Source organism: Mesoplodon densirostris, chromosome 5, assembly GCF_025265405.1.
Source record: "Mesoplodon densirostris isolate mMesDen1 chromosome 5, mMesDen1 primary haplotype, whole genome shotgun sequence".
Taxonomy (NCBI): domain Eukaryota; kingdom Metazoa; phylum Chordata; class Mammalia; order Artiodactyla; family Ziphiidae; genus Mesoplodon; species Mesoplodon densirostris.
In genome coordinates, this window is record NC_082665.1 from 41201101 (window position 1) to 41217953 (window position 16853).

The following is a 16853-nucleotide window of genomic DNA, read 5'->3' on the forward strand; positions in this document are numbered from 1 at the left end:
AGTATGTTTCCAATTAAAAGCACTGATTAAGCTTATTTAAATATTACCTATATAATTTTAGGGGAAAGGGGCTATCTGTAGCTATGATGTAAATTTGGTTTGACAGAATATATATGCTTTTACATTGGACATAAGGACTAATAATCTTACAAAGAGATATAACTAGTAGAAAAATAAATCTAAGTTAGTAAAGTTTTATTCATCTGTTGGAATTATGAAATATATGCTATTGACCCACAAAAAACATGCTTTCAAAAACTTCTGAAACAATTTTTGAAATTTATTTCTAAAAGTCACAGAGACAAAACTTTAAAAGCGACACATTTATACTAAGGATACATGCGTGAGCAAAAAAAATAAGCAAGGGAATACAAAAATGAACATAGTAAAATTTTAATGAATACAGTATTCTGGATACAAGTAGAATACCACTACATAAGAACTGTATTTACCTCAAAAGTCTATGGTAGTATGGATTGAGATAAACCAGGTTTAGGATAGTCACTTCACTATTCACATTTTAACCAGTGCTGACTAGAAGCCAAAGCAACTTATTTTAGGCTAAGATTTTCAATTAAATTATAGAATGAATCTTCTATTTAATAAACATGTTTTAAGGTGATCTGTACTCATTTAAAGGCAGCTGGGGCAAGTCAAACCACAGAGAGCCCTTACAAAGACTAAGCACCAAATGACAAATTGTTTGTGGCTTTTGTTTGGGGCCACCTTACGTTTTATTTTAAATGTGTTTTCCATTAACATTTACATACAAATTCTTTCAGGCAAAAGACTTTAACACGGAACTTTCTGCTTAGAGATCTTGCCAACTGTTACTTACAATAGTTTCTAAGCAATGAAGACTTCAGAACAATCCCAAGCTGATACTTAATTGGTTACAACTGTAAGATACAGAACTTTTTAAGTATAGGTATTTTGGTCCCTGAAATTCAGTAGGGCCAAATGCGTTAACTGGAAGTAACATTTGTTTAAAAAAAAAAAAAGAAAAAATGTCTTACTCAAAGATGATAATGAATAAAATAACTATTTAGGCTCCAATACACAATCTTTCTAAATTTCCACCCTGTAAGAAATGATTATAATGTCTTTCAGGCTTGCTATATGCCCCAGAGAACCAAAAGAAACCAACAAGGAATTTAACATTTCAACAAGCTAGGAACTATTTACTGTAAGCATATAGTGAAATTCTGGAAGACATACTATCATACTTTGAGAAAACACTATTAACAGGTAAGCATGTGTTGAAGGCAGTTTATAAATGAAACATTACAAATCTTATGTTTATGCATACAACTTATAAAATAGAAAAAATGTGCTGTTTTTCCCTATAGCATCACACTAACACTATATAGTTAAGATTGAGAGCTCTGTACACACGTCCACACCTCCACAGCAGCATATGCCTCTTAGACATTCTCCATTTGTTACCCAACGTATGCTAACCACGGTTTCACAAACTTCTACCAGTTTGAGCAGGCTAAGACAATCATTCTGCCTTATCTTTTTAACCATGAAGTAAAGTTAACTAGTTTCAGGGAACGAAAAGTTTCATAATCAGTAAAGAAACACATTAAACCTCCACAACAGGATGGAAAACGCTTCTAAGGACATGATATAATCCTAACAGGAGGACAGATTATGCCCCTATATATACTGGATATACGAAAAGTTAGGAGCCTGGAGAAATACATTAAGCTATATGGGACCTAAATGATCATCAAACTGCTAGAAACTCAAATGTGAATTTTTGGTATTTTTCTAGTACAACGTCATCCAGTTTACTGTTTAGGACTACTCAAAGCCGTTCTGCCACTATGTGTTTGCTGTTAGTGCAAATTAATGTCCAAACAATAGGGAGCAGTCTGAATCACATGAAAGTCTTGAAAAAATTAGAATGATTGTATATCTTTGTATTCTGAAAATACTGCTATAAAAATCAATTATTTTCTGAGTATCTTAATCTTGTACCATCTTAGGTAATTCAAGTTAAACACGGTTGCCTGCAAATTCTTTACTAGAGGAAGTAAAAGCAAAGTACATTTTGGTTGTTTTGCCGCTGGTTTCCTCTTGCATGTGCTTAACAAATGAGAGCACTATTCGGGGCATTAATTGTGCTACTTTAACATAACTGAACATGAGAAAAACTGGTAGCTCAAATTTTGACAAGTGATTTTTTTTTTTTTTTTGGTGGCAGACTTATTTAAAAATGAAAACAACAACAAAAAAAGCCCACATAAAATCTAAAATAAGATGGGCACTTTGACACCTCATACTAGGAACATAAGTCCACCAAAAAAATTTAGACATGGAAAGCCGATTCTGAAAAACCTAGTATCTAATTTTTTTCTTATTCACTTCGGCTGTTTTTTAATGAAGACTTGTGGTAAAATGACCTCAAAGATAACTCCCTCTAAGTCACATAGGGCATCTTTTGTCAGTGCTTTGTAATAGAAATATATTTTATAAAGATTTTTAACTTGAGTGTTTTCAAAGACTTTATGACTTTTTTTAAAGCTCTACTCCAGGTTTTCAGCTGTTTAATTTTTTAAAAATATAATTTGGGTATCCAACAAAGAGGACATATCTGGGCTAAGCCACTTTAATAACCTTACAGGATAGTGGAATTCAGATAGAGATCATTTCCTGAACATGGTTGACCTTTAACAGAATTGATTATTTCCTCACCCAAACAGTTATGCAGGATACTGCCAGATCTCCATTACAAAAATCTTGCCAGTATTTTTAGACAACGGTTTACCATCTATGTTTAAAAACCTTATACCACCAGAGGCAAAGCACATAAAAGTGAAAGTAAGTAAACTTGTTTCTAGTCTATCTAAATAAACTCTTATAAAATCCTGTGGAAAAATTAATGCATAAAAAGTAATTTCCTTATCATCTGATCTGTCAGCCAAAAAGTAATTACTAATTCTCTGTAAAAACAGGAAACTCAATCATAAAATGTCTACCTGTTTAAATTAAAATGCCAATCTTGAAGTCTTTTAACACCAAGACATAAAAAAAAAAGTTTGCAAATTCAAGATGATGCTTGAAACGAAAGCTATGGTTCGAAAATTTGTGTTTATAGTACGAGACTAAAATCGTGTCACTGCAAAATTCCTGGTGGCTTTTGGCACTGACGTTAAAAGATTTTAGTCTTTTGGTCACTTGAAGCTGCTACTAAAATACAACAATAAGCCTTTAAAAAAAAAAGGAAAAAAGACAGTGAGGAACTGAAAGATAGTTAACTACATCATATACAAGTAAAGCATAGTCTGAAATAAACAATCATTTTCTGCTAGGAATCTGAAGATGTTAAGAATAGTTTCCCACCATCCCTTCCTTTTTGAGGATCCTCTTATCAGAAATAATTCCTTTAAGTTACTGTGAGTGGTATTGCCTGGCAGCAGCTTCAATTTCCTAGGCTAGTCTTCAATCCAAGTAATTAGGTAATCTCACAAGGAATAATCATACATGGCAATGGGGTAAAAAAGCAGGGCAGTTCTTCCATGCACAAACATTTCAGGAGAAAAACCATCAATTTTAAAGATAACCATCAGGTTTCAGGTATCCTAGCACACTCTAAACCCTAAGTTTTGCTTTACACCATTGGTGACTAAAATTAACAATATGTTTTGCAGTGAGGTTTCTTTTTTTTTTATGTTTTCTTTTTTTTTGCCTGCAACTATATATACATTGCAAAACTATTCTGCATCACATGATTTAAAATGAAATAAATATAAAAATGAACCACACAATCAACACATAACTTTAATACTCCACATTATTTATCTTGATCACAATGGTGGTAACCTCCTTGTCAACAATCTTGTGAGTTAAGGAGTTGATTCTCATTCTCATATCCATCAGGCAGATATGCTCTCCTCAGTTGGTCTGACTTGGGTATGGAGCCTCCATTCTTCACATGGCGAGACAGGAAAGCACGGACTGCTGGGTGATCAGCCTTCTCAAGTGGGATGTTGGCTTCCAGGCACATTTTCACAAAGTCCTGGATAACACTGACTTTCTCTGTTTGCGCAGTACTGTTGCACTGAAGCGATGCAGTTAGGGGCCTCTGCTTCTTTCTCACATTCTGCTCTTCAAATTCTGCCTTCCTCTTGGTATGAGTCTTTGACTTGAGGTGGTCACTAATGGCAGACTTGCGAACGTGATTCAGAACCACATTGCAAGAAGTGCAGAAGAGTTTTCCTCCATCTTCGTGCAGCTCACCTCCAAACTCGGTGACTCGATCCAGGGGAGTCACGTACAAAGCAGTCTTAGAACGGTTTCGAGCAGGTGGTGCTGTCACTACAAATCTTTCCATTCTGACTTTGAATAGGGTTCTTTCAAGACAAGAGAAACAGAGTGTTATAACTACACTTCATGAGGGAAGGAATAATAAAAAGGTAGGTATAAACATTTTAAGATTAAAGGCTTCAGAAAACTGAATTCCAATTAATAGACTGTGTGTCTATTAAGTCTTAACTTACCTGAGATATGTTAAGGGAAGGCAAAACCAGAGCAAGTTACTAGTAACAACTAGGTCCATTCCTTGATTTTGATGAAATTCAAATAAATTCAAAGTATGAAAAAAGAACTATCCCAGATGTCACTATCCTTTAGAAAAACCTAACTACAGGTCAACATTTATGGTATTAATCTCATCCAATTTAGATATGTGTTCAAGTTTAAAAGAACTTCTTTCCCTTCACAGTTCTGGGGCAACATATTTTAGGAAAATAACTGCAAGGAACTGTGTACAAAGTTTGTTCAAACAGGTGGGCCACTAAACTGGCATAATTCTATATGAAGTTGAGTATAATTTCCAAAATTGTTCTGAGAAGAAAGAAAGTAAAAACCAAGAAAGAACACAGGCCAAATGCAATTAAAAGTAGCAACAAACATGTTAAATTTTAAAGTCAAAATACAGAGCTCAAAGTAAGTCATTTTTTTTAATGCATATACACCTCTACTAAGATACCTTCCCAAAAGGTGATAGACAAGCTATGCAAAGTGCCTTATCCAACACTTTTTTTCCATTAAAGAATATTTACATCTGCTAATACTTATTTCACTTATTTAACTATTAAGTTAGACCAAAACTAAGAACACAGTATCTTGTACATGACAGATGCTCAATCACAATTTGTTGATATGGAATAAGTGATTATCTTCTCTATTTTTCCAAATATTTAACTCAGAAGCAGCTTAATAATTTCTCAATTTAACCCCAAAACAATTTTTTGTGATCACTGCCAAAATCGTAAGGTTATGGGCACTGAAAACTTGAGATAACAGAAGTTGTAACTGATTTGCTCCCTGAGGCCATGCCATTGGATTAAGCTCTTACATTAACCTAGATATAAGAAATTGAAATGAATTTGAAAGAATTCAAGATGGAATTCTGTTCTGTTTAAATACATTAGAGAAAAATTCCCAGGTATGCTCTGAAGAACTGTAATTTTATAAGTGTAATCAGAAACAATGGAGTATTCCGTTAATCTATGCTACAGAATTCATAGCTGGTTACCATGAAATCTCTCTCAAAAGAATTTATGTATTAGACACCTGTGGACATAACCTCAGAGAAGAACTCAACATTCCAAAGAAATTTTGGAAAGTATGATCAAGTTTAGGTTTTAATAGGTTTAATTCTTTTCTTTTTCCCATTAAAAATGTGTTTAACGCAAGGCTCTTGTGTCAAATACTATTTAGGTTATAGGTTTTCAATGGCAGGTAAGACAATTCCTGCTTACTAAATAGTGAATTACCATTACACATATTTGTACTTTAAGTTAATGGTATGTGTTTAAAAATCATATAGCAAGTCACTCCCAATTATAATGAATGGTTCTAAGCTATTTATGAAAAACATTACATATTTGTGCCCAGTAATGCTTAAATCATTCTATTTGAAAAGTCTTCTGTCTTTGGATTTCATACTCTAAAACAATTAACATGTTCGTTATTCTTTGAAGCATAAAACGCGCAATCACTTGTGCTAATATGAAAGGCCTATACATTCCAAAATCTTTTAAGTTTTAAAGTATATTCGTGTTACTGCAGAGGTAAATATCCACCCAGTAGAGGATGCTCAAGTTTACAGAACCGAAGAACGAAAGTGTTTTCCATAGAAGTAAAGATACTTTAAACGAGGAAGTTACAAAGTTAAGAGCAAGAATTGGCCAACAAAAGAAGCAAATCATTTACTAGATAAAAATAAACCTCAACAGAAGTTTTCAAGTTTAAATGTTTACCAGATTAGTTTCCAGTTTTTCTCGTCTTTGATACCTAGTAGCGAAGTGTCTCCAGCGCAAAACCAAAGACGCATGAAATCCTGGCACTTTCAGTTTGTTCAAACTCGGAGATGCCTTCGAATCAGTTTTTCAACAAGTGGTGGTGTGGAAATAGTTTCTGGGCTTGCACCCTATTTTCCCTGAGGTGCTGGGAAGTCATGCCTTTACTGTAAAACACGAAAAACAAATGGAAAGAAAAAATGGGGGAGGGGGAAGGAAAAAGGGTGGATGAAAAAACGAACAAGAACGTCCACAACAGCCACCACGCAGGTGTGCTTAAAATCACCCTAAGTCCACACCACAAATTTGGATCCCAACGTTTACCCCAACTCTCCTCATCCCAGTCCCTCCACAGTGGTGCGCTCGGATCTGCACCTCCCCGGGCGCTCAAGCCCCAGGGTTCGGGAGGAGGGAAAGGCGGGGCTCGCGACGCGCCCGGCGTCTAGACTCCCTCCTCCCGCGCGGAGCCCAGCACGCCGGCGCCCCACCGCTCCTACCCGCTAGCTGGGCAGGGCCGAGTCCCAGCTGCCGGCCGTGGGCCCGGGAACTCGACAGCCGAGTTGGCGGCAGTCTCAAGGGAGGAGGCAGCAGGCGCCTGGCGGAGGCGGCCGCTGTCAGGCTTCCCGTCCCCTCCCTCTTCCTCCCGCCGACAACAGCGCCCCGGCCCCGCCCCCGGCTCGCGCTTCGGGCCGGAAGGCCCCGGGCCCAAAGCTCGCACCAACGGTCGGGCCCACCCTCGGCCTCCCTAGCTCCTTGGTACCGTAGGATTGGGGCCGCCTTAAGGGGAAGTGGACGATACGCGGCCGAAAAGAAAAGGAAGAGGAAGAAAAGGAGGTGCAATGGGGTGAAGGAGGAGGACCAGTCGCCACCGCCGCCACCACCGTCGCCGTTGCCCGATCGAGCCCCGCAGCGGCCGCCGTGTCCCCCGCCGAGCCCAGTCCTCCTGCGCCGCCTATGAGAGAGCTCGTAGGCGGTCCCCAGCAACCGCCGAGGAACATTGACCAACGGACCGCGGATCTATCAAACAGACGGCTGATTTGGCCAATAGTAGTGGAAGGGTGGACATGTACATGATTGGCAGCTAGAGCTCTCCAATAAAAACTGGGGGCGTGGGTGGGCGGAGCCGGAAGTAGAGCCAGCCTAGAGGCCCCTGTCCGGCTGGGGAGGAGGGAAGGGGGAGGGAACTAGAGGAGGAGGAGGAGGTTAGCCGAGGCAGCTACAGCGGCGGAGGCGCAGGGGCTGGTACGCGCTGGGCGGCGAGAGCCTCATGGCGGAGGAAGAGAGCGACCAAGAGGCCGAACGCCTCGGAGAAGAGCTCGTGGCCATTGTGGAGTCCCCGCCAGGCCCTCCCGGGCTTAGAGCTGCGGGCGATGGCGGAGGCGGCGCTGGCGGCGGCAGCTGCCGTGGCGGCGGCGTCGGGATCAGCAGTCGGGATTACTGCCGACGCTTCTGTCAGGTGAGGCGCCCGTCGGCCGCCAGGACTTGTCAGCCAGGTCCTGGGCCTCCCTGCTTTTCCTGGTCTTCCCGTCCCCGAATTTGGGCTGTGTCCAGCGCTCGCGCCACCAGCCCAACAAGGAGCGTGAGGGTGAAGCTCCCCCCTCCACCTATCCGGCTTGGGGTGGGGGGCGGGGAGCGGGACGGGGATGACCTGCGCAGGTTTAGGGTTGCTGAGAAAGTGAGAGTTTGTCGGGGGTGGAGGGGCTGGAGAGAAGGAAGGCCAGCTGGCTGGAAAGCTCTGTACTGACAAGCCTCCCCTGCCCCAAACAGACCCCTTTCTGCCCGAGGGTCCCGCCTTTCTTGTGTTTCCTACCCGGTTTCTTGTCACCTCATTTGGAATCTCTGGCAACGTTTCCTGCCTTCCCTTCTCCGCCCCTTGCCCCCGTATTCTCCCCTTTTCCGGAGATGGGAGGCTTGCCATCTCTCTACCGCCCCCTCTTCTGTCATCGCCACCCCTCCCCCTCTGCTAGGGTCTCCTGTCATCTCTTCGCAAGACCCCGCTGGGCCGGTTTTCCAGTTGGTTTAGGCGCTGACCCACAGTGACTTAGTTACTTTTTTGGGAGGTGGGGTTAAGGCAGTGGGATTGTCATCTTTCTTTTTCTTACCCCTTTCCCCGATACACGCAAGCTCTTTTCTAATTAACTGCTAATAGAGAAAGTAGCTTTCTTGAAACTATTGCTCCAGTTACATCACCACCAACCCCTTCCTTTAAATTATAGTGTATTTTATTTAGCTTGTTAAAAAAAAAAGTGAATAGTGACAGTAAATTATTTACTTGGTCGACTGCCACTAAAATTTGATGTAGTTTAGAATGTTTGACCATAATCAAATATTAAAGCACCAAAGTACTTGTGTAGGGGTAAAATTTGTGTTATCTACATTCACATCTACGTATATTTATAGTTTAAACATTTTGTTCTCTTTCACAACACTCTTACTTTGCAAACTCTTTTGGAAAAAAATTTAACTGCTCCTTTTCCACCCCATTCCTTTATTTGTTTATTATCTTGGCTATATAGCGTTCAAGTCATGGCTCTACTACCTCTAGCTGTGTTATCTTGAACAAATTACTTCACTTCTTTGTGCCTTAGTTTCTTTCCTCTTCTGTCAAATAGGGATAGTAATTAAAGGAATGAATAGGTAAAGGGTTTGGATCCTTTACATATTAATTAAAGTAAGCCATTAATTTCATTCCGGTAACAAGTAGGAAATAAAGTTAAGCAGAAGTGGTCATAATGTTTGCTGAAATTTGATTTTATGTATTTCCAAGCATTGAAAGAAAAAGGCTGGGTTGACATATTCCGGTAAGTTTTTAATACTTTAAACTGTTTTTTGATTTCATCCCCCCTTCCCCCAATAGATAGGTTGGTTTGACAGTGGAAATTGTCTTGGTGTAAAGGGTGTGTCAATTTTCTTTGGCATTGCTCTCTAGTGACTTTATTAAAGATTTTTTTGTTGGTATTGGCATTCAGGATTTAGAGGTTCAGTGTCTTTACAGAGCTTGTCTTCTATGTTTTATATCTAGAAACCATGTTATCAGTAGACTTTGTATCTACAGGAGTTTTAAACTTCTGAAAAATTAGGTTACAGTTACTCTTTTTAATATAGTCATAGGCAGAAAGTCTTTTTATCTTTTTCTGTATTTTGCTTTTATATCATTAATGAGCAACTTGGCTTTGGTTACATTTAGCTTTGTAAATTTACGTGAACAGATAACCCTTACTTGCTGTGGAATGTGAAATTTAATTTGAGGGCCAGAACATTTTTGGAGAACTCTTAATTACTCTTATTCTGTTTCTTGAAATCAACTTTAAGAACAAATGAATAAATTTAGTTTGTGAAATGCGGTGTCTGAATAGTGACAGTAAATTATTTTAAGAACAAATGAAGTTGACTGTTTTATAAAACTCCACTACCTCCTAAAATATCCAAGGAAGCAAAACTAAACAGGAAGAACTTAATGAACTTCTATTTTATATTGCTAAATTATGAGTGTTATACTGATATACTTTCATGTTACCAACTTCTACCTGAACCCTCATAATATATTTTATAATACTCTAGATTACCAAACGATCTCTTCTTAGAGTTCTTGTCTGGTTCCACCTTGTAGGTGAGCTTTGTGAAGTCCTTTTTTGTATTAAAACTTTTAGATGGAATGAAAGATTACCTGTATTAAGTTGAATTTTACCGACCGATTAATAAAATTCTAGTATAGTAATTCTGTTTTATTTGCCAGTAAGGGAAGCAGTAGATTATATAATCTAATTCCTAAAGATTGTTTCTTTTTAAACGTTTGGTTTCCTAATGTTCGCTAAGGGTAACTTGCCTTCTTTAGTAAATGACTTAATTGTGAGTAATCCATAAAATGGATAATATGCACTTGGGTTGGTGACAGTTAACTAAATATATGAATTATACACAGAGCCTTGTGAAGTTGAGAAGAAAGGCTCCAATTTATCTTCCTCCTTTTAGAGAGAAATATGAATCAAAATTTCTTGGCAGTTAGTTGTGTGGGTGAAGGGAGAGGAAGGAACACTTCTTTTCAAAAATGGTTTTGTGTCTTTTACCACAGGGAAAAGTAAAACAGAAGACTAGATAATATAAGTGAAAAATTACGCATGTACTCAGTGTATTTGATGATATACTTTTCTATTTGAGAAACAATACAAGCATAGTAATTAAAAATCTCAAACTAAGGGCTTAGGCTACAGAATTTTTGAGTTGATGGATTTGGGAGACTGAATGTGTTCATTTCCAGTTACACTGAATAATGTTAGACTAACTGCCCAATCATATCCTCCCTTGGCTCTTATTAGTGGACTCTCAACAATTGCTTAAATAGAATTGGCACTTAGCTGATATTTAATTTCAGGATGAAAGGAAGAGGAGTGTAATTTTTATTGAGGACCTACTAACTCTTAAGGCCTTCAGATAGGTCTTGTTGTGCAAGTTACATAGTTGAAATTGAGGCCTGAACAAGTTAATTTGTCAGGTGAAGAAGCTGGGATTTTGGACCCAGCCTTCAATTTCTCCTGAACAACAGATTGAAATTACAGATGAATCCTCAAATAATTATAAAGTGATTTTTTTTTCTTTGTGAAGTTGTACAAAGGAGAAAAAAAAGGTTACTGGAAGAACTCAGGGAATCATGGATGAAAAATTAAAAAAATACTCTTTCATTATGCCACAGTATAAAAAATATTCCAAGAAACAGTTAATTATTATTTCTCTGACTTGTTAGGGGCTGTGAACATTTCCCCAATTCCTGAAGTTTGTGGTAATTCAACTTAATTTTGTTGCTAGATATATTGAAATATTTTTTATCATAAATTGTAAATTAAGCAAGTAAAGGTACCTTCTTAGTTCAGTGCCAGAGTGAATATAATGAATGATAAATAATTATTTCTGGAAGCACTTTGATTTGTTGACTAAAATAGACTTTAAAATTATTTATTATTACAGTGGGGTTAAGTAGCCATCCCACGAGGATGTCAGGAGTATAAAATGAGAGAATGAACATGAAGTGCTCAGTACTATACCTAGCACATAGATAGGCTTAAATAGATAGAAGCTATTAATATTTCTTTCATGTGAAATCCTCTGAAGGTTTAAGAGGGACATTAGAGATAACCTAATCTGTAGGTCACTTTGAGTTTGTATACCACAATCAACTTTAGAGAGAATTTAGAAATGTTACAATTCTAAAATTCTGTTATTTAACTAGAAAAGCCAAATGTTCCTGATGAAGCACTAAATGATTTGCAAAAACAACTACATTTTTTTTTTCAGATTTTATTTCCTGTAGGGGACATTGGGCAGTGTCGGGAGATATTTTTGATTGTCTTAATTGGGGGGTTGCTGCTGGCATCTAGTGCGTAGAGGCCAGAGATGTTGTTGAACACCCTGCAATGCACAGGGCAGCCCTAACGACAAAGAATTATCTGGTCCAAAGTATCAATAGTGCCAAAGTTGAGAAACCCTGCTATAATCTTACTTTGGAACCTTTAGTGAATACTTTATGTCTTAAAAAAAGTCTCTAATGATCCTCAAATAATTTTAAGCAGCTACTGGGTACCTGGCACTTTAATAGATAAAGAGATAATCTAACAGAAAAAGGGTTTGCTTCATAGTTTTGTAGAATACGTGCTAATGTCTCTTACTTTAGAGAAATTAAAATTTAATTGTTTTAGGAAAATACAAGCTTTATCTCTTAGTCTTGGTATAAAATTTACATAATATTTATAGTTTCTTGAGCAGTTTCTTAGGGTATAATAATACGTTTTTACTAGTCTTGGAATTAATCGGAATTATTTTTTGATTTGCTGTTACTTTTTATATGTGTTTTACATGTACTTGGTTTAATGAGTCATATAAAACTTAAATATGAGGAATTGCATTTTGCTACTAGTAGAGGCCTGACTTACACAGCTCAAACAATAGTACACATTTATTTCTCACATGAAAAGTCTTGAATGGATAGTGTAGGGATGATATGGTAGCTTTATCGTCATTTTACCATCATTCCCTCTTTCTTATCAGTCATCCTTATCGTCCTATCTCAAGTTTGCCTCATGATCCAAAATAATTGCTGAAGTTCCAGCCATCACATCGGAGTTCCACGTAGTAGGAACAGGGTGTCTCTGGGGTAAGCCAAAAACATCTTGCCCTAAGGTCTACTCAGTAACTTCCATTTCCATCTTGGTAGCTATTCCCATCTGAAAAGAATGTTAGGATTTGGGTTTTTTTGTATTTTTTTCCCTGATAGACACGTGTCTATGATTCTAGTAATAAGGAAGGAAGAAAACAAGGAGATATTTTAGAGGCAATTGTTGTTTGTTTGTGTTTTTATTTTGTTTTTGATTTTCTATTTTGCCACTGGTTATAATTTTATTATATAATATAATATTTTTTATTTATTTTTTATCATTTTTTTAAGACCATACTTCATTCAGATTTCTTTTGCTTTTTTTAAAAATTTTTATTTATTTATTTATGGCTGTGTTGGGTCTTACGTTTCTGTGCAAGGGCTTTCTCTAGTTGCGGCAAGTGGGGGCCACTCCTCATCACGGTGCGCGGGCCTCTCATTATCGCGGCCTCTCTTGTTGCGGAGCACAGGCTCCAGACGCGCAGGCTCAGTAATTGCGGCTCACGGGGCTAGCTGCTCCGCGGCATGTGGGATCTTCCCAGACCAGGGCTCGAATCCATGTCCCTTGCATTGGCAGGCAGACTCTCAACCACTGCACCACCAGGGAAGCCCATAATATTTTTTAAATAGCAGTCATTCCCTGTCCCTTTTCTTCCCTGCATCTTCCCCAGAGGCAATTACTTGCAGCTCTTGTAGCAAGTATGATATTTATCTCTATGTTATTTATTATAATAAGGAAAAACAAGACAAAATGAACCCTAGATCTTGTTGGCTGTGTTTGGAGAGCTAATGCTTTGTTGTTATTTATGCTTTTTTTATGTTGACTTTCAGAATTGAATAGTGCTAGTTGTGGTATAATAGTAATTAGTGGTATAATAATGACTGAAAAGACACAGATGACAGGTGATTTCACTTTTGTAAATAAAAAAGACTGAAAACAAATATACCAAATCGTTAACAGTGGATAATTTATTAGTGATATGTTTATAGCTAAATTTTTTTCTTTACATTTATTTATTTTTTATGTTTTCTTGATTAAACCTACTATCTTTATAATCAGAGGAAAAATAAAATATAAAAAATACATTTTATTTTTTTCTCTCCCTATTTCATAGATTGCTTATTTTCTGTGAATAAATGCAAGAATATTTTGAGCATGATGAAATTTTAACTCCTTGTTTCTCAAAAATAAGTGAAATGCTTTTTTTTTTTTTTTAATGAGTTGGTTAAGTGAACTTATGAAGGTCGTTTTAGGTTAACCAATGAGATCCTAAACTTATGTAACTTCTTTGTACACAGCCTTGCATTAAAATATATGTTCATTACTGCTTTCTAATAACCACTCATGACATTGGCTTAAAGAAATTTATCTCAATTATTCTAGATAAGATGGTAGAAGAAAATAGTTTTAAATGAAGTTCATTGCTTTAAAATTTTTAGTGATACCATTATTCTGCAGTTCTGCCAAAGAGAAGACACCAATTGTACTGTTACTGTTGACACAGAATCTTTTTGATTTTCTTGCCAAAATGTGGTAAACTATACCTTAGCATTTACAAACAAAAACAAAAAAGAAAACTTTAAGTTAAATTTAAGAAAGCTATGGTAAAAGGTGTGTCTGGTGAGGTATTTGAAAATATAAAACATGATCAATAAAATATGGTCAATTAATATGCCATTTAAAATGTATATTAATATATAATGGAGGGACTTCCCTGGTGGCGCAGTGGTTAAGAATCTGCCTGCTAATGCAGGGGACATGGGTTTGAGCCCTGGTCCAAGAAGATCCCACATGCTGCAGAGCAACTAAGCCCGTGCGCTACAGCTACTGAGCCCCCATGCCACAACTACTGAGCCTGCGCTCTAGAGCCCGTGCACTACAACTACTGAGCCCGTGTGCCACAACTACTGAAGGCCGCACCCCATGCTCCACAACAAGAGAGGCCACCACAAGGAGAAGCCCACGCACCACACGAAGAGTAGCCCCCACTCGCCGCAACTAGAGAAAGCCCGCGCACAGCAACGAAGACCCAAAACAGCCAAAAATAAAAAAATAAATTTATAGTAAAAAAGTGTAATGGAAAGGCTATTAGGCCATTTAAGATCTAATGTAATTTAACTAAATGTTAATTCTAGTTATGCTGTAAATACAGCAGTACCTAGTCTATTTTGGAGAGCATTTTTAAGGTTTGTAATTTCGAATGAATCTAATACAAGGTAATCTTCAGCTTTCATGTAATATATATCACATTTATTTTTTAGCTCCTTATTTCTCTGACAGGTCAGTTCATCATTTCAGCAGTATACTCTATTCAGTTTGGGTCTGCTCTCTAGGGTGAGACCCAGTCAACATCACCTGGTTAGAGCTATGGTGGAACACTTGGTGGCAACTAAATATGAGAGGAGGTCAATCTGTATAAAGTGCCACGTAAGATCCTAAAGTTCAGTACATTGACACTCTTGTACTAACCTCTTAATACCCTCAATTCTCCAAAGCAGCCATGAATGTGAAAATAGCTGAAAGGCTTTCCATTTAAACAGTAGAAAAAAGAGTCATTGATGTTAGGGTTGACGCTTGTTTATAGTGTTGGCCCTCCATATTTGCAGGTTCTGCAGCCCCGAGTTCAACCAACCGGACATGAAAAAATATCGGGGAAAAAGTTCCAGAAAGTTCCAAAAAAACAAAACTTGAATTTGCTGCACACCGGCAACTATTTACGTAGCATTTACATAGTATTAGGTATTTAACTAGTCTAGAGATGATTTAAAGTATACGGGAGGATATGTGTAGATTCAAATACTACATCATTTTATATGGGAGACTTGAGCACCTGTAGATTTTGATATTGTGGGCGGGGGTAGGGGTTGCGGGGTGGTCCTGGAGCCAGTCTCCCAGATCCTGACGAATGACTGTATAAGGCACTGGGCATATAGTGATAAACAGGCATTGTCTCTGTTTTTGTATGTAGGTATGTAGGTATAACTTTGATAAGTTCTATGAAGAAAAAGGTATAATACTATAAAATGCAGGGTAATAAAAGGCATTCTTGGGCAAGTTGAACTTGGCTGAGGTTCTTTGGTTTAGTTTGAACTTGGTGAATTTAAGGTGCGTATCCTCACCAAAGAAGAGATCTTAAAGATGGCTAGATTTACATAATTCAGAGCTCAGAAGTGAGATCTGGTCAATCATAGTTGTGTGGATGGTATTTGAAGCTGTGTGTGTGAATGAGCTCACGTAAGGAGATAATATAGAGTGAGAGGACTTAGAAGTGAAGCTTCAGAAACTCCATAGTTAAATGGCCTGTTAGAAGAGGTTGAACCTTCAAATGAAGTCTGAGAAGGATTAAAGAGCTTGGAGAAAACCAGGGAACTATGGTGTCACAGAAGACAAGAAAAGAGAATATTTCAGGATGGAGTGAATAGTAACTGGCATCAAAAGCTAATGAGATCCAACCATTGAATTAACGTGCAGGTCTTTGGTGACTTTAAACAGAGCTGTTTTGATGTAACGATGGGAGCAGGAGTCAGACTGGAGTAGTTATTCAGAGTTGAGTGATATACTGTAATTGATTAGTGAATTAACTTTGAGAAAGAAGGGAATATCCTCATTTTCTGGCTACGTTTGTGGTAAAAGAGAGAAGTGAAAGGAGAAGGAGAAATTAGAAAAGTAGTTGTATCAGTAGATATTAATAAATAAGTGTACAACATTGTTCTATGTACCTTGAAAATATGTATACACATATGATACCCCAATAAAACATGTACACAATTTATTAATGTATAGTTCTATAACTAGAGTTTACTAAAATTAACCCTATCTGTTTTGGTTACCCTGAAGTTGAAATGTTCTAAATATTCGCTAATCACTGTTGCCAGTGATTTGATATGTGTGTGTTATATTTTTAGTATCTGGAAGATTTATTTATTTTATTGGAGTGCTATATATATGTATATAACATAATATTTTGAGTGTTTTCCATGTGTCAGGTACTGTGATAAGTCTTTTACCTGTTCTGTCTCATTTAATCCACTACCCCACAGGGTATGTGCCATTATTCTCATTTTACAGATCAGGAAACTTAAGGCCAAGAGAGGTTAAATGGTTTGATTAAGTCAGGTGGGAATCCTGACCCATCTGTCAAGAGCCCGTGTACTTAACCATTCCAATATACACATATATTGTTTCTAGGAATATGCATTTGGTATCTGTTATAGCATCTGTGCATATGTATTGATATGTACTATGGCATACTTAAGCAATTATTGACTGAGCAAAAGTAGTGATTTAAAAAGACTGAAGGCAGCAGAAACTAAAGATGTTCATGAATGTAAAAGAGAGGAAAAAAATCGAACTTAAGCTATCAGAGGTTCCCTGTAAGAAGTGATTCTCAACC

General features: G+C 37.6%; 2 protein-coding genes across 4 annotated transcripts in view; one reads left to right on the plus strand and one right to left on the minus strand.

Annotated features, from left to right (window-relative positions):
• Window positions 1-699: 699 nt before the first annotated feature.
• Window positions 700-7284, minus strand: CGGBP1 (CGG triplet repeat binding protein 1). The gene is made up of 3 exons (XM_060098629.1): window positions 7075-7284; window positions 6276-6481; window positions 700-4361 (listed from the first exon to the last, which is right to left on the minus strand). The coding sequence occupies exon 3, from the start codon at window positions 4340-4342 to the stop codon at window positions 3839-3841; it is 504 nt and encodes a 167-aa protein (XP_059954612.1). The 5' UTR covers window positions 4343-4361; window positions 6276-6481; window positions 7075-7284; the 3' UTR covers window positions 700-3838.
• A 215-nt stretch (window positions 7285-7499) lies between these two features.
• The window catches only part of ZNF654 (zinc finger protein 654), an 88082-nt gene continuing 78728 nt past the window's right edge, over window positions 7500-16853 (plus strand). For all 3 annotated transcript variants that reach the window (XM_060098631.1, XM_060098632.1, XM_060098630.1), the window contains exon 1: window positions 7500-7770. In XM_060098631.1, coding sequence (XP_059954614.1) covers window positions 7582-7770 — 189 coding nt within the window. In that variant the 5' untranslated portion in view covers window positions 7500-7581. The remainder of the gene's footprint in view (window positions 7771-16853) is intronic.

What these genes read in the sequence shown, in the direction of transcription:
- CGGBP1 (XM_060098629.1), bottom strand. Translation starts at nt 4,342, where the DNA reads ATGGAAAGATTTGTAGTGACAGCACCACCTGCTCGAAACCGTTCTAAG.